The sequence below is a fragment of the Hirsutella rhossiliensis genome, assembly GCF_020360975.1.
Source record: "Hirsutella rhossiliensis strain HR02 chromosome Unknown scaffold00007, whole genome shotgun sequence".
NCBI lineage: Eukaryota > Fungi > Ascomycota > Sordariomycetes > Hypocreales > Ophiocordycipitaceae > Hirsutella > Hirsutella rhossiliensis.
In genome coordinates, this window is record NW_025408673.1 from 3,189,713 (window position 1) to 3,213,790 (window position 24,078).

The 24,078-nt window shown below is 50.6% G+C and overlaps 2 protein-coding genes across 2 annotated transcripts; both read right to left on the reverse strand.

Moving 5' to 3' along the window:
- Positions 1-8,021: 8,021 nt before the first annotated feature.
- HRG_07112 (transposase-like protein) lies at positions 8,022-9,924 on the reverse strand (the record flags this gene model as incomplete). Its single annotated transcript, XM_044865583.1, has 6 exons — positions 8,022-8,162; positions 8,211-8,398; positions 8,978-9,504; positions 9,551-9,677; positions 9,727-9,858; positions 9,900-9,924. The coding sequence occupies 6 exons, from the start codon at positions 9,922-9,924 to the stop codon at positions 8,022-8,024; spliced, it is 1,140 nt and encodes a 379-aa protein (XP_044719545.1).
- Positions 9,925-22,350: 12,426 nt separating this feature from the next.
- On the reverse strand, positions 22,351-23,783 carry HRG_07113 (kinase; the record flags this gene model as incomplete). Its single annotated transcript, XM_044865584.1, has 4 exons — positions 22,351-22,539; positions 23,132-23,160; positions 23,356-23,558; positions 23,617-23,783. 4 exons carry the CDS (start codon positions 23,781-23,783, stop codon positions 22,351-22,353), a joined length of 588 nt encoding a protein of 195 aa, XP_044719546.1.
- Between the last annotated feature and the right edge of the window lie 295 nt (positions 23,784-24,078).

The following is a 24,078-nucleotide window of genomic DNA, read 5'->3' on the forward strand; positions in this document are numbered from 1 at the left end:
CCGGCGAAAGCCAGAGGCAGATCTTCTGAGATTGGGCCGTTAAAGAGAAGTCGAGGGCATTGCTGAGTTGATAGGCTATCGTCGCATAACCAGCATCAATGAAATGCGATCAGGCCTGACATTCACGAGGCCTTACTCCTTCCGAGGTCTTCCAAGCACTGCGTCGAATTTTTCGCATTCTTTCTCCCTGTCTCAGCCTCCCGGTGCCCTTTCTCGGTCATTCAGAAAGCTTCATGGCTTGAGCATCACTGACAAGCCGTTAAGAAAGCGCAAGCCGGTTGATGTCGGCCGGAAATCTAAGCGATCAAGATCCAACAGTCAAAGGTCGAGCCAAGGGCAGGACGAAGTTACATATGATGTTGGGGAAGCTCAGAGGACGAGTCTGCTCGCTCCTAACATCGGACCTTATGATCAGTGTGTCCATCAACCAAGTAAAGCAGAAAATGACACCCTTACTTGACTTGGTTGAAGGATCCGTTTACTCGACTTGGTTTACTCGAAGAAATGGCTGTGCTTTACTTGGTTGGTTGACATTACTTGACTCCGGGAGCCGATTTGCTTGACTCCGGGAGCCGATTTGCTTGAGTGATCTCTATATCTTGTCCGCCTGTGACCTTGGGACGAGGGGAAAAAAAGTGCTCCTCGAGCATGACTACGATAGCATGCCAGATCGAAGTAGGTGCTTTTGGCATTCGATAGCTGCCACGGTGTTGGAGCTGAGGCGATTCCGCTCATCCGTGATGACCTTTTTGGTCTGAGAGAAAACCGCTCACATTCAGCACTCATTGCTGGACAAGTGAACAAGTCGAAAGCCATTTGCGACAGAACTGGGTAGTCTGCCGCATGACAGATCCACCATTGCAAGGGATCTTCGACTTCCGAATCAGCCTTGTTATTCCTAGCCATGAACTCGTCGAGCTCAGAAGTTAGTCTCGCTCTTTTCCTCCTTCCCTTGCCGGACGCCGCAAGCTCAGCCAGCATCTGTCGGCGTTTGCGAGCTTCCTGGAGTGGGTCAAGGGCGACGAGATCATCGCCAGCCTTATCAGCGACGACTTCTCCTAGGGCCAGCGACGAAGCCTCCTCATGGTCCGCAGCGTCCGCTTCCATGTATGCGTCTTCGTATTCTGCGAAAACTTCTTGAACCACGCTCTTTGCCTCACTGATCCACTGCTTGTTGTGACTCCACTCAAGTTCGAAGTAAGCAAACTTATTCGCCGGATGCAATGCGACAGCGCACCGATAAGCTGGGGTGGCATCGGTAAGGCCAAAGTACTCTTCTAGCTTGATGCGAGCAGCATCGATTGCGTGGGAATAATACGTTGAAACCACGTCGGGATGGTCATCGGCAAATCTTCCGGCCTCTTGGAGCTTTTGAAGAGGACATCGAATGATTCAATCGTTTCATGAAGGAGCCATGTGATCCTTCCAGGCCAGCTTTATTGGCTCGGCCCTCCATGCGTTTTGTCAGATCTTTGAAAGGCTTCAAGATGTCGAGAAAATGGTGCAAGTCAATCCAATCTTGTAGGGTTAGTACGTCTTGCGAAATGTCGTACCCTACGCCACCGTAGCAATAGTTGAGGAAGAACAGATCAATCGCATGACGGAGCTTGACCGCCCTCTGAATCATTGCATATGCAGAGTTCCAGCGGATTCCGCCGTCGACCAGGACTCTAGTGTAGAGCAGTTCAATGCTGCCTTCCTCGTAAGCCTGCAAAATATACCGTTTCAGCTGCTCCCGCCTTTGGTCACTTCTGTTTACCCAAACACAGAAATTGTGAAGTTTACTGACGAAGCTATGCTTTCTCCAGATTTCAAAACGCTCCACTTCAGACGCGCCGCAAAGCTGTTTCTCCAACTTGCCGACACCCTGCCCAAAGAGAAGGGCTTTGACGATTAGGTTGAGCATATGGCCGACGCAGCGCAGGCGACTCTGAGGCTTGATGACAGGATAGCGCTTCGCCAGCTCTCGAATGCAAGTGTCGTTACTACTTGCGTTGTCCATCATGAAGAAACCAACGTTCTGACCGATCTCGTATGACCCCATGACCGCTGCAAGGACTTTGGCGATATTCTCGCCAGTGTGGGGGCCCTTCAAAACTGGCAAATCCAGCAAAGCCGTTTGCAGCTTGTATGCAGCGTCTAGAAAGTGAGAAACTATAGCCAAATAGTTGGTACCTTCTTCAGATGTCCAAGCATCTGTCGAGACGTGGATCTTGCTTTTGGACAGGCGGAGCTGTTCTTTCAGCCAGGCGCGCCTGCCGTTGTCACCGAACCATTTTTCGCTGACCCAACTGCTCAGCGCTGACGGGCTTTTCGGCAAAACTTTGTCGATGTCTTCCAGGCACAATGCAAATATTTCATTTGTTCGTCGGTGAGTCGCTTGGCGGAAAGTCAAATCAAGATCAATGACCCAGTCGGCAAAATGACTTCGAAACTGGAGGTCATTGAACACCATGCGTCGGCTCCCCAAGTACGACGCGGCCTTGGTGGCTCCTTGAGAGATACTGAAGGGGTCGGACCCTGCCACTTTGTAACCGAACTCGGCAAGTTTGTGGTGGTGCCTAAGGTGATAGATGATGCTCGTCGTACTCTCGCTGGCAAAGAGCGCTGTGTCGTGACGTCCGCTCACATGGCAATATTTGCAGAGCCAGTACTTGTTGTCGCCGTCTGTCGTGAGTTGCGCACCGTGTTTGTAGATTATCGATGGTTGCGCCTTCGAGTTCATTGCGCGCTTGTGAGGCTGACGATATCGTATGGTGGCCAACTGGTGGCCAACGGTTTTCTGTCGTAACGAATCTTCTCCCAAGATATAGGGAAAACGCATTGCGATGCCTTTGGCAAGTCCCTTTCATGGAGATGCTTGGCTCGTCGGGGACCGACTGGGAAGGCGTCTTGGGAGGCGTGACGTGCCCGAGATGATTGCAAGGATCGAAAGCTGAGTGAGAGGGCATTGCTGGCTTCCTCAGCGTTGAACAGTTTCTGCAGGATGTTGATGAATCAGGCACGAAGAAAGTAACTGTAATCACCAAGCTCAATCGGCGAGAGGAAAGGGGTTCGTCCACTTTCATGACATGGGTATCACGAAATTGCCTGAAATCAACGCTAGTCAGGTAACTCGGAGTAAACCCGAGTAATGCAGAAAGCTTTACTTTTGCTTGGTCGGAGAGATCGTTACTCGTGATTGACTGTTATGTAATCAACCAACTTCAAGCAACCAAGTCAAGTTACTTGATTGATGGACACACTGCTTATGATAGTCGAGTCTTTCGATGTCTAGTGATCTCCCCGGCAGGCCGAGCGATCCACAAGTACGAAAAGATATCGTAGCTCCTGGGGGCGCTCCGCGACGCGATCAAGGCACATAAGTACCTATACCTCAAAGGCAAAGTTTCGCCGGCAATGTTCACATAGTCAAGTCCTGTCTAAGACAGGAAGTAGCCTTAAGTCGGTACGGTATCCTACCACTCATGTCGGGATGTAGAACGGGCGCGATTTCACCATGACGAACGGTCCGGCTTGGCAAGACAGCGGAACGGCCTGGTAAGATGCAGTGAGCAGGCTCAGTGAGACAAGCGTTGCGGCTTTGCAAAATAAAACGCCAATCCTTCGATGCGTTCGCGGTCGAAAACATGGCTACCGTCTACGTTGACAGCATGCATTTCGCAGGGGAATGGAAGTAGAGAGTATGAGTCAAATATGTTCATTGTTATCTGTCTGAAATGATTGAGAAGTTCTCCCCTTCTTATACTTATGTGGCTGCCTTGAGGTGGCGATGTCACCACTTAGTCTGCTTAGGTGACATTGTTTTCTAGAAGGTTCAATAATATCGCTTAATAGCGACATTATCGCGCACTTATCCAACATATGTACCATGAATGCGACAATGCAATTGGCAATATATGGCCTACAACAGAACTAGCTTGCTAGACCGTCCCAGCATAAAATAGAGCGACTCGCTGCGTTTGGTACTGTGCTGAACTAAACAACATGCGTGTTCAGAGTCGGACTACCCGAGCCAGGAGCATTCACTATGTGGCGGCCAAATCTGAGATACCGCTGTACCAGCCAAGAGCCGATAATAGTCGAGGCTAGCTAAAGTGGATATCCCGGCATGATTTTCTGTTCAGCAACACAGCGCAGTTCACTCAGCCGTTTCCTCATGAATTCAACCCGTGGCGTCCACGGATCAAGCCAGCTCGGTTTTCCCCGTCTCCTCTTTATGATAATGGTCTTGTAACCAGTCCCGTAGAGGGCAAACTCACTGTGCGTCTGGTTCAACCTAGCCCAAGGCATACAAGGATCGTCCGCAAGCCAAGATTGGCTGACTTGGCACATGCGATGAATCGTGGAGCTGTTTCGGTGCAGTCGTAATGCGCATGACGTGGCCGAGCTCGTTCTGGACTCATATTTTTATGGTCAATGAGGACGATGAAAACCCTCCCGGCGAGCTTTCCTGATCGACCTAGACCTCGCCATTAGAACCCAACGTGAAGATGCCTCGGGAGCGAAAGGGAAGACAGGTACGAGGGCATTCATGGCCATCGGGGCACTGTTAGGCAACGAGCAGCACTCCTTCATGCACGACCTTGAGTCATTCTTCTGGGTGCTATTCTGGATTTGCGTTCACTACAACGGGTCAGGCAAAGACGTTGGAGCTACAGAATATGACAGCTGGAATTACGAGAGCGACAACAGGCTAATCCGTCTGAAAGTCGGCACCATTGGTGTCAAAGTATATTCCTGAGGATTGCGGAAAATTTCACGCCGTACTATAAACCGTTGATACCGACTGTCAATCAGTTGCGCAAGAAAGTATTCCCAAACGGGGAGATTTGGAAAAAGCCGGATTCAGCGTTGTACTCTTGGATGACGGACATCCTTCGCGAAGCTTGCAAGGATGTAACAGCGGCAGATACGTAGCATTTTGTCGAGATCAACAGCACGATTGATGGGGCGGGGTCGCAGGACTCCTGTGGTAGTACAAGGCGTGCTAAGGCTGAGTAACTATCACCAACAATGGGTCGGCACATAACGAAGGAAGCCCAAGGGCACCTGGGAAACCTAGGCTGTCAGCCCATCTCAATCTTGCATCGAAAACCACGGCCGCACACAACAGAGATGATCAGGGCTATCACCCACCAGGCTCCGAGATCGACAACGGTCAGTGGTCACTCCCGGTTTGACATGCGCAACAATATCGACGCCATGGGCCTCGACCAGGCGATGCTGCCGAGGCGCACTTATCATGTTTTCGTCTGGTGGGAGGAGACTGGGTGAATCTGCGTACGAAGTTCGTGGACTGGTCTGGGCGCTCGCGAGAATCGGGCTACTCGCGATTGCGTCAAGCTTGTCGCGCACGTGCTTCAGTTCATCGCCTATCTCCTTCATTTGTCTGTCCAGTTCTGGTATCGTTTGCTACTGTCCGTTGATAATATCGCCCTGCTCGGTCACTGCTCGCTTCAGCCTCTGAATTTCGTCGCGGGATTTGCTTAGAAACTCTAGGGCCAGCTGGACCATCGCCCTGCCTTCGTTGACAGTGCCGCTAGTCCGCTACTGCTGACCCTCCGCCGCTCGGTCGTGCCGTTGGCTGCAACCTCATTCAGTGTCGCTCGCGTCGTGATTCTGGCGCTCTTCTTCGTCTTGTCCGCCGTGTCTTCGAGTTGTCGCGCGGTGTCTCGGACCTTGCTGCTGGGCTGCGCGACGCGACTCGATCTTTCGTGGGTGTCGGAGGGGGTGCCCCCTGCTCCACCATGATCACGGCATCGGCCGGCTCATCCATGATGAAGTTCCTTAGCTGCTACGTCGCTTCTCGGCAGTTTCGAAGTGTTCACTCCGCGTTCAGAGCGTGTTTTGGAATGGGCCCTGACGGCATCAGCTTCGAGTGGTTGGGCTCCAAAGCTGCTCAGGCTCCACCGAGGGCTTTCCCAAAATGGCCTGGAGCTTCATGTACCCCGCTTTCACGTGATAGTTTCCCGTTCTGCTTGTCCTGCCCGCGACAACGCAGTAAACTCTTGGATAGATCACCACGCCGTCCTAAAGTCGAATCTTGAGCAACAGACCTTGTACGAGCACAAGACAAAATACTTGAAACGCCATGTCAGATCCTGTCACGGCTGCGGTCTTAGTACGCAAAGGTCCCCGCCTCGAAGAGCTATGCTAATATTGTTAGACGAGTCGTCGCCGGAGTCTTCAGGTGTCGAAAGATGTCTTCCCAAACCACAAGAAAGCGATAGTATACGTTAATGTGGATAATACGAACGAGCGGACATACCACTTTAAAGAATGCGAGAATGTTCTATTCCATACCAGTAGTGGCGAGACTGTATGGACGACGAGCGGCGACTTCACGATACCAATCCCCCAGGGAATAGGAGCGAGGGTGATTTGGGGAAATGTGCTTTCGGCTATGGATGCGGAGGCAGAAAAGAAAAAACAGGAAGAAACCAAGCAACAAAGACAGAGGTAGAATGGGCCCATAGGCCTCTCCCCTCCCTACTTATCCGGGCCCTTGTACAGTTCCATGTCGATTATCGACGAGCATAACGTATATGCCAGGCGCAAGCAAAGTGTACCATGACCGAGGCCGCCGGGCCCCACAGTCAGTCTCGCACAAGCCGTTACATCCTCAATACGACTCTTTCGTTCCCATTGTCGAAGCTGACTGTGGTTCATTGCTTCCAGAAGGACAGTCGGAAAAACAGTCTCTAAGGCGGATACTGAGGCCGCTTCTAGTGTCGCCCTAGTACCTGATTGCGCGATATGTAACTGTTGCTGCGCTTCTGGAAAGAGTTCGATAGCAAGCCCATTGCTTAGTCCGACGTCCAGCCATAGTATTATGTCCTGGTAAACCCCGTCAGGTAATATTGCCACGGCACACTCTGTTAAGAGCCTCATGTTCGGATTGAGTTGCTCTCCGATCCGTTTGGGCGAGTCCAGGACAGCAGCATAGATCCGGTCCCCGAGAAGTCTTGGTAGAACGGCCATGTCCGCTGCACCAAAGCGAGCAGCTTGCACACCAACGTGGGGTACTGTATGCCTTGTCAACTTCTGCCAGAACTAACTCATCGCGTGGGAACACGAACCTTCGAATAGTAGGCTCATCCATTCCAAGAATTCAGGATGGCTGTGGATTCCTTGTCTTCTCGCGGATTTATCAATCGTTTTCCTGATGTCGTCGCCAAGTAATACTGGATATTTCTGCTTATATGATCGAGTAAACTGCAAGACGTTGAAGGTGGTGCAGGCCCTTGGCCCTACTGCTAAGACAAACGCCAAGAAATCATGAGGGAAACGAAAGATAAATTCTCGGTACTTGAAATGAGCTTTGCGTCGTCTACATTTGGCGGCATTCTCGGCCGAACTCCGTGCCACCGGAGCGTTGGGGAGCCGGCTGCAGACCTCTTCGAAGACCAAAGGAAGGCGTTGGTCCAGTCTTCCTTCGTATTCCAGGGGTATTCGCTGGAGATCCGCCAGCTCCTGGGAGACCTTGGAGAAATTCTTCATCCACGAGGCCATTCTTGTCGCGTCACCGAGTTAGATAGAAATGATTCGTGGTGCAGTGGGCAAGGTTGGTAAGGTATTAAAGGACTCCGTAGACGCATGAAGGAATCTGACTTGCGCCGCTGCTCGCCCGCATAAGGAGTACCAACTACCAAATAAAATACGGTAGTTGTCGGGAGGTCTGTACTGCAGTAACGCAATGGGTTGTATTCAAGATGTCTTGCTAGGAAGGGAGGAAAGGGAATGAGGGGGCACACTACGTGCCCTTTATACACGGATCCCCGAGGTCCATACACGTGACGCTAAGGGTCACGTGTGCGTGTGTGCGCACCTCCCTTACAATCCTACTATAGCTATATGCTACATTCCCACACTGGCAAATCTTCTTTTATCGCTGCAATCGCAGCAGTAGCAGCAGGTGCGGGAGCGTAGCAGCAACCGCAAGGGTGCGAAAAGAGTGACGGTTCGAGCGGCAGCTAGCGGGAGGGCGTTCGACTGATCCTTCTATCCTAATCGTAAGGCTATTGGTCTGTGATCTTCCGTATCGTCGTTGCTAGTGATATCCCAATATCGAATCCGTTGACCATGCCGTAGATCTCTGATGCTAGCACGCTTCGGGTGACCCTCTTACACTTCGTTGAGCTCCAATGGAGGACATTGCCCTTGATCCCGAATTGGTCTTTGGTACGTGCGGTCTCGGTCTCATTGACTAGGGCAATGACGAAGCCTAGCTGTGACGATAGGTCCTTATTGTTCGCAAAGGAACCGTCGGTAAAGATGATAAGCTTGGCATTGGCGAGGTCAATAGGGATATACGTTAGGCCTCGCTGCTGGTGGTCTTTCTGCCATTGAAGCCGCTTGTTGAGGTCGTGCAATCCTCTTCCGTAGGGGTTTGGACCTGGGCAGCAATAGAGATGTCGAATGAGGCCTCTGGTTGACAGATTGAAGCCACATACGCGCCACGGGCACGCTGTTCCACGTACTGTTGGGCTCGATCGTATGCCTTGATGCAGTGTTGCTAATAATATAAACAATACGTATATTGGCAATATGGACCCCTCGCAATATTATTGTATTGTCAAGAGGTGCGTATTGTATTGCGCAATATGGCATTGGTCCATATTGTATTGTATTGCCAGTGACCAAATATATTGCCAGTAAAACAATATATCCGTATATCCCACGTGACCCTCATTATTCAACCGTCGTTGCTGAAATATCGTCACCCTGAAAATCCTGTATCCCAAACCATGACTTCAAGCACTCCAATGCCTGAATTACATCACTCCCAAGTCGATTTCGACGGTCTGTGATGGTTATTTTTGCCCCAGAGAAGAGTCTTTCGGGCTCAGCAGACATTGGGGAATTGACAGTATATCCACCGCCATTTTGCTCAGGTATGGGTAGTTCTTTTGCTGTGTTTCCTCCAGCCACCATGCGAGGGCGCTTGTGAACCCATAAACCCGTTCAGACTTACAATATCGCTCGTACTCGTCTGTGATAAGTGCTGGTTGTAGGTGCTTGTTTCTCCAATTCAAGAACTCGTTCGTGGTCGTCAACGGAACCTCAGATAGAGAAGGCGGCTCCACAGGTTTATAATCATCCCACAGTGTCTCCATCAGCTTCTTTGACGAGTCAGCCCACTCCTTCTTCCAGTTTTCGTGTATGTAGTGCCATTTATGCGAAGGGTGAAGCACAATCGCAGCGACGTAGGCAGGCGATTCGTCAGTAAGACAATAGTACTTATCCATCTTCGCCCAGCCCGAGTTATACATTGGTGCCATAATCGGATCGTCGATATGTGCCTCTTTTCCTGCTTCGAATTGCGCCAATACGAAGTCCATAGCCAAGAGAACATTGTCAAGAGTTGCAAACGATGACTCAAGGGCCTTTGTCGTCATTTTAAGCTTCTCCAAGAAAGACTTGATCTTCTCGAGGATGACCCACTCCTCGGGAGAGCTCGTCTCCGGCACAATCTCCTTCCACCCATTTGTTGAAATATCCCTCGACTGCGCCTCTAAGATGCAAGGCCGCTCGTAGCATGGTGTACCACGAACTCCACCTCGTGTCATTATCTCGCGCAAGCTTGCGATTATGGCTGATGGCCAGAAACTTTTGGCGACGCTGAACACTACTTTGGACGAAAACCACGAAGTTGTGGAGCTTGCCAAGGGACCCTTTTCCGCCACGCCTCGATCTCTTTTAGTGTCACATTATGCCCATCACGTTCGTCGTCTTTGAGCTTCTCATTATCGGTAACGAAGAGGAAAGCTTTGGCGGCAAGGTTGATAATGTGACCTTGGCAGCGGAGTCGGTGAGATTTGGGATCGTATCGAATGTCATATCGACGTAGAAGGCCTGTAAATGTTAGGGCCAGTCAGAAAAACAGTGCGCCGTACTTACCAAGGAAAGAGATCTCATCATTGTATCGTTATTGCCTGCATTGTCCATCACAAAATATCCAAGGTTGGAAGCAAACCCCAGTCATCAACCACTTCCAAAATTGCCCTTGCCAGGTGATATCCGTCGTGCTCACTGTCGATGTCTTTCAAAGCCAAGACATGGTGTTCCAACTGACTGTCTTCTGCAACGTAATGAGCAACTACGCCTAAGATGGCCAAAGAGTTGGGAAGTCCATAGGTCGCAGCTGATATGAATTTTTGACTTTGCTGACTGGATGCGCTGCTTGACCTTCTCCTTCTGACCTTCGTACTGCCGCATAATCCATTTCTTGATGGTCTCGTGTGTATCTGGAAGCCAAGTATCGATATCGGCGTTGAGGTAGGCTAAGAATGCTCGGAATTCTGGGCATTCCACAAGCCTAAATGGGAGAGAACAGGACGTAATAAACCTTACGTATAAAGCTTCGAGCTGGTCTGGGTCGATCGAGTCTCCGGATTGATCGTTGAGCCGACGGCGTTTTCGGGGATGTTCTTTGGCCGTAACACGAGCTATCTCGAGAATAGTTCGTATATTCGTGACTTTGGCAGTTCGTGGCGCGCCTTTTGGGAGGCCGTGACCGTCAGGAGGAGGATCCGTAAGGTGCTTGGCTGGGGCCGCAGTTCCACCGGAACAGCAATACGTTTTGTCACAGTGTTTGCAGCGCCATTCTTCTTTTCCGGTCCGCTGATTGTAGTATTTCGTCTCTATGTCCTCGTCTGGCATATGAGAAAAGACCCATGATGTTCTTGGCTTGGCCGAAGGGTTTATGGAGGCCGTGCGAGGTTGCGACGATTGGCATTCAGTGGTTTGGGTCTCATCTGGATCATGCAACCGTGGGCTGGAAATCTCCGAGTATTCGTCTGATATTGACGAATCCCGTCGCGGCGATGTTTGAACAAAAGGCAGGCGTTGTTGAGGCATCGAGATTGCTTGTAAGTCCTGGGGTGGGAAAGCGGGGTTGAGGAGGAAAACAGTGTTTGTGTTGGATCCACCTGTGCACTAGGCACCGATCGCGCACGTATAACTAATCGACCGCGCTAGTCACGTGCGAGTAAGAGGTGAGACACAGGGAGGAAGGTCTTTGCACACAGTTTGTATGGGACACGTTTCCCTAGTTACACAAGATATAACCAATTGAACCAGTTCGAATAACCTCACTGCAGTGAAGAGCCTGTCCACACTGATCAGTGTCGCCCGGCAAAGGTGACACAGAACAGCAAGACGGAAGAGAGCTAACCTATCGTCACGCTCTGCAAAGCGAGCTCCTGACGGTAGGATAGTTGCTACAACGCGCGGATTGCTACGAAGACTCTGCATCAGAGCCCACTCTAGTTATCCAACCGTGCCTAAGCTTTGCTGTCATCAGCGACCCTTAGGCGTGCCCTATCGCACATTGATAACCTCATTGACACCCTGTGCCCTGTTTCTCAGCACACAGCCTGTCAATATGTCTGACAATTCATCTGCCGCACTAGCCCCGGCAACAGCCCAGGATACCCCGGCCAACGTGTCTCTCGAAGACAGGCAACTCGTTGAACGGAACCTGACGATCGTGGAGCTCCTTCACTCCCGATCAGGCATTTCGACGCGGATTTCCTCAACGAACCTATCACCCAGAGCTCCTCCTTGTCCACCGCAACAGCTTCTTCTTAGGCTGTGTGGCAACATACACGGTGGATAAACGTAACCACGGAATTGCCCTGCTTGGGGATCTGTATAACGACTTCACGGGATGGAGCTATGATGACTTCGAACTAATCAACCCACGCCTTAGATCAAGACTCCGGACGCTTCTCAGAATTAGGGGGATCTATATGGGCAAGGCCAACTCTAGCATCTCTCGAGCTTTATGTGGCCTTCTAACAAGTAACGAACTTCCTGAATGGGATGAGAACGAGTTGCTTGGTCAAGAGGTTGCTGAAAACACCGTGGCATATAAGGTGAAACAGAAGCTGCTCCAAGGAACTGTTAAAGCGGCTATATCGTCACCGGCACCGGTAGTAATCCAGCAGCCAACTATTACCCGACCGGCGGAACCGGAATCCCCTCAGATCATTGAGACCCATCAACCCGCTCAGCAAGAGCCTCAGCATCAATGGCGCGAATCCCCTCGGTATCAGCAGACGCTCCCGTACGGACTACCAACTTCCGAGATGCATACACGAGCATTCCACCTGTTCGATTCGAGAACGAGGAAGTTGAGGCCGATCTCACGATTAGATTCATTAAGATATGGGACAAGAAACTAGCCTATACCGGCGAACCATACGATATCTTCGATGACAAGATCCGGAAATTCATGAGCGTGTGCCGTCAAGCAAACATTCCTCCGTCTAAATTCCATGGTGTTTTCCCTTCGATTCTGGCCAAGGAAGCTCAGTCCTTCTTTCTACACGAAATCAGCACTGATTTAACCTTCGCTGAGATGTATCAGAAGATGAAAGAGCACTTTGACACCGAAATCAACCAGAAGATGTATCATACCCACTGGAGCACCCTCACCTTCAGCCGACTTCGGGCTGAGATGCCCGGTAAGTCATCTGACGAGGTCCTCCAGGCCCTTCTTACGAAATTGCGGCTCTGTAGGAGAGCACTCGGGGATAAGTCTGGCGGCGAAGGTGGCCTGATCGATGCAACGCTCAGGGCGTGCCGTGGTGTGCCTGAATTCCGACTCGCGATATACTCTCCCGCACCTACATTTGAGGGATTGGCATCACAGCTTCGATCATCGCTATCTGCCATGCAAGATGAACGATCTGAACAACCCAGTGGCCAATATCCCCAAGACCTGGATAGAGGACATGATCAGCACTTCGTGGATCGCAAATTTCAGCGAAATTCCGGCGGAACAAGAGGTCAATCACAAAGGCGTCAGCCAAATTGGAAGAAGAAATGCTACGTTTGCGGCAAGGAAGGTTGTTTCTCAACGAGACATCCTGAAAACGAGAGAAAAGCAGCCAAAGAGAAGTATCTACGAGAGAGGCTTCCACGGTCAATCTCGTTCGTATGCTATGTTCTTGGCTGACTATGAAGGAATCACAGGATCAGGATGACTCGAGAACCGAGGAATCCGATGATTCTGACTCCTCTGACCCTTATGAATCGTTCTACGCTGCTGCGACCTTTCTGTCCAACGAAGCTTTCCATCATCGGATCTCTCAGTAGGCATCAAGTTATTCAACAGTGACGAACCCACACAATTCATACTAGATCGTTACTCTCAAGACTCGTTCCAAGGAATCATGCCGGACACAGGTGCGGCATGCATATCGACGGGAGGAATCGAACAACTGCGTGCTCTCCAACGAGAGATGCCCCCAGTCCAATTCCGTGATGATCGCAAGCCCGAACCAGTTAGATTTGGTGCAGGAAGATTGGAAACACCACTTGGCGTGATCACCTTGAACACACCAGTGGGAGAGGTTGATTTTCATATAGTCAACGTGCCAACGCCATTCCTCCTATGCCTAGCTGATATGGATCGGCTCGGCGTATATTTAAATAACGTCACGAACGAGCTCGTTGGCAATGGTGTGAGCGTTCCAGTGATTCGAAGATGGGGTCACGCGTGGTTCTTCTTGCGGAAACAAGAGGCATCAGTGGCATATCTCACGGAGGCTGAATTGCGGCGCCTCCACACGCGTTTTGGTCATCCATCCGTGTATCGGCTGCACAAGCTGCTGAATTCGGCTGGCCATGATGTGGAAATCGAAGCTCTGGAAATGATCAAGAAGTTCTGCCACTACTGTCAGATGAAATCCGACCCGCCACGAAGGTTCAAGTTCAGCTTGAAGGATGATTGTGACTTCAATTACGAAGTCATCGTTGATGTCATGACATTGGGTGGCAGACCAGTCCTCCATGTTGTTGATCAAGCCACTGCCTATCAGGCAGGAGATTCCTATCCAACATGACGGCCAAGGAAACGTGGCTCGCGTTGAAACAATGTTGGATGGATACATACCTTGGACCACCCGATGTGATCACTCATGACGCAGGCACGAATTTCGCTGCTGCCGAGTTCCAAGCAGAAGCGAAATTGATGGGAATAACGTGTCATCAGGTGCCTGTGGAAGCACATTGGGCTGTTGGGAAGGTTGAGAAGTATCATGTGCCCGTCCGAAGAGCATATGATATATTAAAGGCAGAGCTGAAGGATACCGTGAGCCCTGATCAAGTCCTTCAAATGGCTTTCAAGGCTGTCAACGACACAGCCGGTCCGGATGGCCTCGTTCCAACCCTCCTCGTCTTCGGTGCTCTGCCTCGAATGACGATGGATTCGCCGCCTACACCTTCCGCAATGGCAAGAGCTAAGGCGGTGTGGCGAACGATGTCAGAGCTGAGGAAGATCAACGCCCAGAGGAAGGTTCAGACCGCGTTAAATACGCGTAATGGGCCTGATACAGCGTTGCGCCTGCCCTATCCCTGGCGCTAGGAAGCGAAGTTCGCGTATTTCGCGAGAAGCACGGATGGCAAGGCCCATATAAAGTGCTCGAGGTGACGGATACGGAAATCGCAGTTGACCTGGACAACGGACCAGCGAAATTTCGCAGTACATGCGTCCAACCGTACTATCGTCACCCGGAATCGCTCCTTCCTCAGTTGCAACCCGACCCTAGCCCTAGCCGCACAGACCCATCAACACAACAATCACTCCTTCCTCAACACAATCCGATCAACAACATCCTCTTCAAAACCCTCTTCCCTTCCACCCACAACTCAACAACCTCTTCCTCTTCCTACCACAGAAGACCAACCCAAACCTTTCGAATACCCTGAGCCAAAGAGGCCGCGCAGGCGTGGCCGACCTAGGAAGGATGCTGCACAAATGGCACATCAGAATCCACTATTGTTTGCTCACCCGTTCAATTTATCGTTCATCATGAAGCTAATGCGTTTCTTGTTCGAAAAGAAATGGAACATCTCGGCCTAGCCAAGCGGCTACGAGCTGAAGGAAAGATCACAAGCACCGGTTTCCCATTTGAAGCTTCCGACACACTCGAGCTCACGAACCTCCTCGCCGCTGGGGTCATTGTACCCGAAGAATTCGATGCGAATAAACATGGTGGATATCGTGTCTTCAAATCACGAATGGTCAGAGAGGTTAAGGAAGAAATACTGCAACGCCATACGAGAAATCACGCCTCGTTGTGCAAGGATACAATGATGATGGGAAACGTGGGATCCTCACACAAGCCCCTACCATCAGCCGGCCCGCACAACGCGTGGCCTTGGCCTTAGCACCGTTTCTCTGCACACGGGATATGTTCATCATGATCAGAGACATCACGATGGCATACACACAATCCCAGACCAAGCTGGCCCGTGTCATCCTTGCAGCCCTTCCTCAAGAACTCAAAAGAAGATATCCAGAGGGAACAATCCTGCGAATCGTGAAGCCGCTATATGGCATCGCAGAGGCAGGAGCCCACTGGTTCAACACATATCACGACCATCACTGCCGCAAGCTTAATATGGAAACCTCTTCGTTTGACCCGTGCCTTCTGATCACGGCAAACAACATCGCCGACAAGGACCTGTTTGGCATCGCGGCCTTGCAAACGGATGACACATTCATTGTTGGCACAGATGCATTTCTCAAGATCGAGGAGAAAGAACTCTGCTTTAAGGCCAAGCCAAAAGAGATTCTCCAAGAAGGTTCCATCTGCGACTTTAACGGCAGCCGCCTGACCATACAAAATGGCTGTGTCATCGTCAGGCAGAAGGGCCAAGCCCAAAACCTCGAGGAGATCAATCTTCAGGCATCAAGTAGGCATCAGGATTATGCTGCTCAACGCGCCCGGGGCATATATCGCTTCGATTTGCCAACCCGAAGCAACATACGATTGTTCCGTTGCGGCACAAGCCCAAGAGCCCGTTAATACCGACTTCAAGGCTTTGAACAAGCGGATTGAATGGCAGATCAACAATCCCGACCGTGGCCTATGTTACATACCCATCGATCTCGAGAGCGCGAAGATCTTTGTGTTCACCGATGGATCATTCGCCAACAATAAGGATTTAAGCTCTCAAATCGGCTTTGTGATTATCATCGCCAATGAGACCGCGCAATCAACCGATTCATTTTCCATCCGCGGAAACATTCTTCATTGAGCTCAACTAAATGCAAGCGCGTTACTCGAAGCGTTCTTGCATCAGAGATCTATGGATTGACATCGGGCTTCGATCTCGCATTTGTGATCAAGCAAACGGTCAATACGATCGCACAACGCCTTGATCTGAAGCAAATCCCGCTCGTCATTTGCACAGATTCATATAGCCTCTATGAGTGCCTCGTCAAACTTGGCACCACAACAGAGAAGCGACTCATGATAGATATCATGGCGCTGAGGCAGGCATATGAATCAAGGGATATTGCGGAAATCCGTTGGGTCAACGGCGCAGATAACCCTGCCGATGCTATGACGAAGGCATCACCAAACAGCGCCCTCACGCAGTTTATTAGCGACAATCAGCTAAACGTGAGGGTGGAAGGATTCGTTCATCGCAATAACACAACAATTCTCGACGAGATTTAATCGGTTTTTCGTTCCCTTCTTCTGCTTTACCGTCGTTCTTTTATTCCATTCACATTAACGAGGAGATCCTCGTGTCCATATTCCAACGTGGGACCGATGGAATCAGCTAGCGCATCCGGCGCTCGAAATGCGGCCCATGATGGCGTGTGGCAGAACACACCCAGTGTGGTGAGGCTACAGTCAGAGCACACTATCCAACATAGTGATGCATCGTGGTAGGAGTTTGTTGGTGTTCTTGTTCGTGTTTTTCCTATCTCATCTTAATTCGCTGTGTTTGGTGTGTTTTTGGTGGATTGATTAGTGCGCGATCATCGATTTAGAAAGAGGTTCCAGTGTTGGATCCACCTGTGCACTAGGCACCGATCGCGCACGTATAACTAATCGACCGCGCTAGTCACGTGCGAGTAAGAGGTGAGACACAGGGAGGAAGGTCTTTGCACACAGTTTGTATGGGACACGTTTCCCTAGTTACACAAGATATAACCAATTGAACCAGTTCGAATAACCTCACTGCAGTGAAGAGCCTGTCCACAGTTTGGACGGCGAGCCGCTACCCTGTAGGTCTGGATTTATACATACATTTACGCGTTTCCGTGCGCCAATAGGAAACTTTTACGTCCTGGAGGTCCGCCAGACGAAAAACAATACATAGAACATGCTTATATTTACGCGTGTTTTTTGACGCGTCATCATATTGGCGCGAATTGGGGAACGGAAAGGCGAATGACTACCAACCAATACAAACAATACAAGCCATATATTGCCAGTATGGAAGGCGCTATATTGTATCGTCACAATATGACGGCGAGCATATTGTATTGGTACAATATGAGAAATCGCGTATTGTATTGTATATACTGCAGTATACTACTTTATTGTCATATTATTAGCAACACTGCCTTGATGTCGATGGGTTCGATCTTGGCTGCTTGACCCTTTTGTTGAAGCAGTAGAGCGTTGTGGAAAGTGGTGTCTTGGAGGGTTATCTTTGCACCGTTGAAGTCAATGCTAGTACCCGGGGTCATCGTTGTCTTCGGCTTTGCCCGAAATTGTGCCTTTACGAGTTCCGCTTCCTCTAGCGCGGAAAAACGTTGTGTGCCAAGCATAAGGGTATCGTCAGTCTGCATTCCCACAATCCCAAAGTTATCAGGTCCCTTATTCGTAATTAGGAAGCATAGGTCGTAGGTTGATGTGGACATGTCGAGGTTATCGACATGATGCCCGTGATAGGTTCGAAACCAATGGACTCCGGCCTCCGCAATTCCGTATAGGGGCTTAATAACGCGAATGATTGTTCCTTCCGGTATCTTCCTTCTAATTCGGCGGGAAGATGCGTGAGAATGGTGCGGAATAGTTCGGTCTGCGCCTGGGGATACGCTTGTGTGATGTCACGAAGAGAGGGTCATGCCGTGAGAAAGGAGGTCTGGGGAGATAGCAGAAATAAGCCGTTGACTGACGCGTTGAATTGTCGGGGATTGCGTCAATAGGGTGGTTTTCTCTTGGTCGTTGTGCCCTTGGACCACGAGCCTTGACTTCTCGTATGGTTTGGTTTCTTTGCCTTTAACCTCGCGGACCATGCGGGAGCGGAAGATATGATGGTTCCCGTGCTTTGCTTCATTGTAGCGTTCGAAGCTAAACACTCCTCGTACCAATAGATCATCGATCTCCGTGCTATCGGATTCCTCAAAGGGGGGTGCCTGGCGTTGTGATAATGCCTTCGTCCCGTAGCTTGATGGCTAGTTGGTAGGCATCTTCTTCCTTCTTGACTAGGAACGTCGTCTTTGGCTTGTTCTTCGAACCAGGGGGGCGGCCTCGCTTGCGCGGCGCCGGGGGATTAGGAGCAGGAACAGGGGCAGGGGCAGGGGCAGAAACAGGAACAGAATCGCTCGCAGGATCAGAAACAGGAATGTCAGAATCATCCGCAGCAGCAGCAGCGGGGGGCAGGGATCGTCGTCTCGTCGCGGAAATAAGGCTGCACAAGGGTGGAACGGAAGGTCTGGGGTCCGTTGATAGTATCAATTGTGACATTGGAGCCATCAATTGCACTAATCTTAAAAGGGCCTTGCCAGCCGAGCTTTTCTCTCCACACTCGGACCTCGCTTTGCAGTGGGAGCGATAGTATAACGCCTGTTGATGATGGTCCGTTCTTTGTGTGTAAGGCGCCCTGCACTTGCCGCTCTGCTGAGAGCTGACGAAGCATTTTCATCGCTTTCTGGGCTGCGGCAGCCCTTTTCAGGGTCGTAGCAGAAGGGGGGCGAATCTAACGCCATTCGAGGGTAGGCGCCAAAGACTAGGAGCGTAGGGACAATGCCATTTGGCCCTGCTGTGTCGTTGATGGCTTTGATAGCCATTTGAAGGATCGCTTCGGGGGGATGTGAAGGTCCCGATTTCTGCGTGGAGGATCTCAAACGCACGGCGGAGAGGGGCATGATATCTTTCAACCTTTCCAACGGACCAATGTGCTTCCACAGGGACTTGCTTGCAGGTTATCCCCATAAGCTTTGCCTCGTTACGGAACTCTAGGGAGGCAAAATTGGTCCCTGCGTCGTGCTTGATAGTATCAGGGGGTCCGAGATATGTGTCTATCCAGAGGGCTCGGAGGGCTTCCCACGTATCCTTTGCTGACATCGATAGGAGGAACCTGGCTGCTTGGAACGCTGTTGCTGTATCTACCACGTGCAAGACGGGGCGTTGAGGGGTTCCAAGGTAGAGCACATCAGCGACGATTTCGTAGTTGAATTCCTGGTCATCCTTTAGGGTGAATTTGAAGCGTCTTGGAGCTTGAGAGTGCATTTGACAGTGATGACAGAATCTCGAGATGTTCTCTAGGATATCTATCGTCACATCGTTGTGGCCAGCTTGCCGTAGGAGGTTGTGAAGTCTTGGGACCGCTGGGTGCCCGAATCGACGATGAAGAGTGCGGATCTCGCTCTCCGTGAGGAATGCGATAGCGGCCTCGTTGGTCTTAGGTAGGAGGAACCAAGGATGTCCCCATTTGCGGATAACCGGGAGGGTTGTTCGTCCGACAATAGTGTCTGTAAGGTTGTTGAAATAGATGCCTAGGCGATCCATATCAGCGAGAGAGAGGAGGAAGGGAGTAGGGGTCTTGAGGATATGGAATGTGATCCTTCCGAGAGGTGTTTTAAGGGCGATAGAGCCGAGGATAGAATGGCTTCGCCGTTGCCGAATTTGATAGAAGCTTGGCCTGCTGTAGTCTTATCGAGCGTTATAGCAGGGTCTGCTCGTTGTAGAGCGATGCATTGGTCGTAGCCAGCTGTGGAAACCTTCGCGGCGCCTGTGTCAATTATGATGCCCTGGAACGAGTCTTGAGTAGCGCTCCTCTATCATGAATTGGGAAGCAGGTGTAGCGTTGTTTTGAGAGGTGCTATACACGTCTTCCCTGTGATCAGATGGTTGAAGGCTTGCTGGCAGAGCATTTGGCTTGTGTGCCACTGTTCTGGGTTGTTGTCATTATCTTCATTGTCGTCCTCGTCCCAGGGTCGTTAGCATCATCGTGGGCATCCATCTCGTGACCTTCAAAGTCAAGAACGTAGGCTGTAAGGTCCTGGGAGGGTAATCCTATGAAGTGACAGTGGGCGACGTATTGGTCTCGGGATCTTTGACGTTCCTCGGCAGTGTGCTTTGTAGACCAACATCCTTCCTTATTGCAGACGAAGCACTTCTTATTCCACGGGTGGTTGTGGCCGTAACGGCCTTGTGGGCGGTTAAAGCGTTGACTATTGAAGATTCCCCGTGGAGCGTTGTAGCTGCCTCGTTGAGCGTTGCCTCTATACCTTCTATACCCCTTCTGACCAAATCTTCCGCGATTGTTGTTGTATCTTCGATCGAGATAGTAGTGGTCATTGGGATCCATATGATCAGATGGTTCCTCGAGGTCTTGATGGTATTGAGGGCCTCCTTGAAGATAACGAGGCGCTATTCCGCGTGCAAGATGGGTCTCAACGGAAGAGCGAAGATCTGCAAAAGGGCTCGATTCCTTCGGCGGGCTTGAATAAAGCGTATTCAAGTTCAGGAACACCGCGGCATGCATTAATAAGCGTTGTACGCAGTGGAACGTTTCCTGCATACGCGTTGCCAAGAGCTCGTTGGCATAACTGTAGCTTATCAAGGAGTAGCTGAAGAACCTCGTGTAGGGATTTCGTAGCATTATCGGCACGGAGCTTGTTAAAGGAAATAGTCGTCCATTCAGTATAGTAGTGAACGTGGTTAACTTCCGTATCGAAATGTTGCTTGATGCTATCGTATGCCTTGCGGAACGTTGAGGTCCAGTTAACGTGGTCAATGTAGTACGTTTGGGCTCGGCCAGTAAGGATTCGAGGGAAAAGAGCGTGGAATTGGTCCGGCTTGACCTGAATGTTATAACAGATACTCATAAAGATGCGTAGCTTATCATCGAGAAGGTCATAGGGTTCCCCCGTATAGTTCTTCTCTTTGTCCCAGATCTTGGTGAATTTCTGTTGTGTGTCGGCATCGACGATGTCGTTCGGGATGTCGGCCGGGAAGCGTTGTGTACGCTTCGAGGATGTGGGAGAAGAGGGTTCTGCTAGAACGATGCTCTGTTGCTGGAACTGATAGCTTGTAGGATGTATTGTTCGTTGGGGAAGCGTAGCAGTCGTTGTGGGCGGTTCCGCAATTGTCGTAGCGGGAGGAGCAGGGAGCGTCGGAATAGGGGCTAACGGCGTGGATGGCTCCGCCGTGTTGGAGGTGGGAGGGTTCTGCGTTAGTCGTCTCTCTTTTCTTGTATAGGCCTCCGTTCCTTTATCGAATTGGGTTACCATGAATTCGTTGTCGGGCCAGGCTGGTGGGTTATCGATCGTCTGTAGGAAGACGAGCTGTGGGATGATGTGGTCACCCTTTTCTCCTGTATAGATACCACGTCTCTTTAAAAGGTAACGTAGCTCCTTCGAAATTCCTTTGGCATCTTTCTCCACGTTGCCTCGGTCCACTGTTGGAAGTGATCCTGGAAGAATTCAAGGATATTAGTGCCATGAAGGTGTACGTTCTCCTCGCATTCTGACATAAATCGTGCGGTATATGTCATAACAGCTATTCTATCTTCCTCTTGTGGCGTGATCTCATCCTCCCATCGGGTCGGATCGATATCCTGATATTGGGTCTTTGGGATCGTGAGATTTTGGACCAATTCCCTTACTTGGTCGAGGAAGGCGTCGTTCCTCGTAGAGGCGGGGTTCGGGGTTGGGGTCGTGCTTGTCATTGTGAGGGTTGTCACGTAGTTGTCGAATCGTGAGGGCTGTCACGTAGTTGTCGAATCGGCGTTGTGGACGCACTTACACTTAATGTAACCGTTAAGTGAAGTTGGAAGGATCTATCAATGGCCTACCGGGAGCTAGTTGGTTGCCGGGTCCGGGTAATCGTAGAGTCCTTGATCTTAGCATAGAAACCTCCTCTAGGTCCAACCAGGGCAATATCGCTAGGAATATGGTAGTTGGGCTTTCGAAGGTTGCGTTCTATCTCTTCTTCCTTGCCAATCTGTGATCGACCAAATCGATCACTGATCAGTGTCGGGAGGTCTGTACTGCAGTAACGCAATGGGTTGTATTCAAGATGTCTTGCTAGGAAGGGAGGAAAGGGAATGAGGGCACACTACGTGCCCTTTATACACGGATCCCCGAGGTCCATACACGTGACGCTAAGGGTCACGTGTGCGTGTGTGCGCACCTCCCTTACAATCCTACTATAGCTATATGCTACATTCCCACAGTAGTACCTGCATCCTCGCGAGAGTACGAACCCCACCACGCTTACCCGCTGCTACTACACATGCATGTAACGCCGTCTACTGGCGCTAGAGATTGGCTAGGCTTCCGACCTATACCCTATTGTACCGTTAGAAACCCTTGCCGTCCTTGCCGTCCTTGCCGTCCTTGCCATCCTTGCCGTCCTTGCCATCCTTGCCGTCCTTGCCATCCTTGCCGTCCTTGCCGTCCTTGCCATCCTTGCCATCCTTGCCGTCCTCGCCATCCTTGCCATCCTTGCCATCCTTGCCATCCTTGCCGTCCTTACCCGCCTTACTTTCCTTATCGCCCGCACCACAACTGTTCCCGCACTCGCTGCTAGAACGCTAGCTGCCCGAAACCTGCCACTTAATGAAGCGCAAGAGCAAATTAGCTTCCAACCATTTGCAGGAAAACCAATTCTAGCGCGTCGTATTGTGCCTTTCGCACGCATTCACTGATTCAACGACAACGGCTCGACGTCAAGGGAAGCCACAACTAGGGATGCTGTCTTTCGCTACATGTAATCAAAGCTTGTTGAAAACAAGTGCACTGTCTGAAGTCGAACAAAGCACCACGTATCAAAAGCCTCTTCTTGCTCAGCGACTGCTTATCGCCCCTGTCGCTGGATGAGTACGTGTGTGAGGACTGCCAATACAGCAACAGAAACTACCACTCCGAAGAGCACGAAGGTGTGATGAGCCTCTATCAAACCTCCTTCTGCCTTAGGAATCGGCATTTCCCTTTCCAAAGCGCGCAGGACCTCCTCTGCTGTCTTGTACCGCTTCGTCCAACATGCCATAATCACACTTCCTCCTGCTATGCCCGTTAAGTCGGGATACATACCCTCATTGTAAGCCTCGGCAACTGCCTTTTCATACGGCACCTTCTCACCTGTAGTTTCCAGTTGGCCAATTGTCGATCTGTAAGGCCAACAGCCTGTCAAGATGGTGTAAAAGAGAGACCCAAGGCCGAATATGTCGAGAGCTGGACTTGACTCGAAACCAAACATTGATGGTAGAAAGGGCCATCGGGAAGGCAGCCTCCATCCAGACCTAGTTCATCACATGTAGATCCACCAAAATCACAGAGCAACAAGTCCCGAGATCCTGGGGTACTTTCGTGAACAAGAACATTTGCTGGGCGAAGATCCGAGTGAACGACGCCGCGATTATGAACATAGGAGATAGCTTCGGCCAATCGTTGACACCATAACATTCGTTGACGCAAGTTGATCGAAGGGTTGCTGTCAATATAGGCTTGGAGATTGCCGTGGCTCGCCTGACCGAGCAGTAGACCGCGGCCATGCTGCCCGAGATATCTAAAAGTTCAGTACCATAAGTGTCCATGGCACTCAGAGCTATTATACTTGCGCATACCTCACGATCCTTGGATGTTCTCCGAGTTGCTGGAGTATGAGCGGCTCGACAGAAAAGCAGAGATCGACTATTTCGGCAAGGTCTTCCGCCTGGAACTGAATCGGCTGCTTGAGCATGACTCCAGGGTTAATCAATTCAATGGTGCTCGTGGAACCATTATTTTCCATTGTGAATATGCGGGTAACGTGAAAGATCGTAAGACCCCCTGAGTCGAGATTAGTGGATGGTAGCTGCTACAAACGGTGAACCTTAAGACTGTTACCTTACTACTTCGCACAGAAGCCGCGAGCGTGTCCTCAAGGCTGGAATAGAGGTTGTTCCGCTCCGGTGTTTTGCTTATCGCTACGGAGTCCGTACAAACTTATGAAATTCAGCAAGAGGGATCTTTAGTGCGCTTACTTTAGCCGTACCTCTCATACATTGATCAAAATGACTTGAAAATGATAATTTACGTTGTATCCT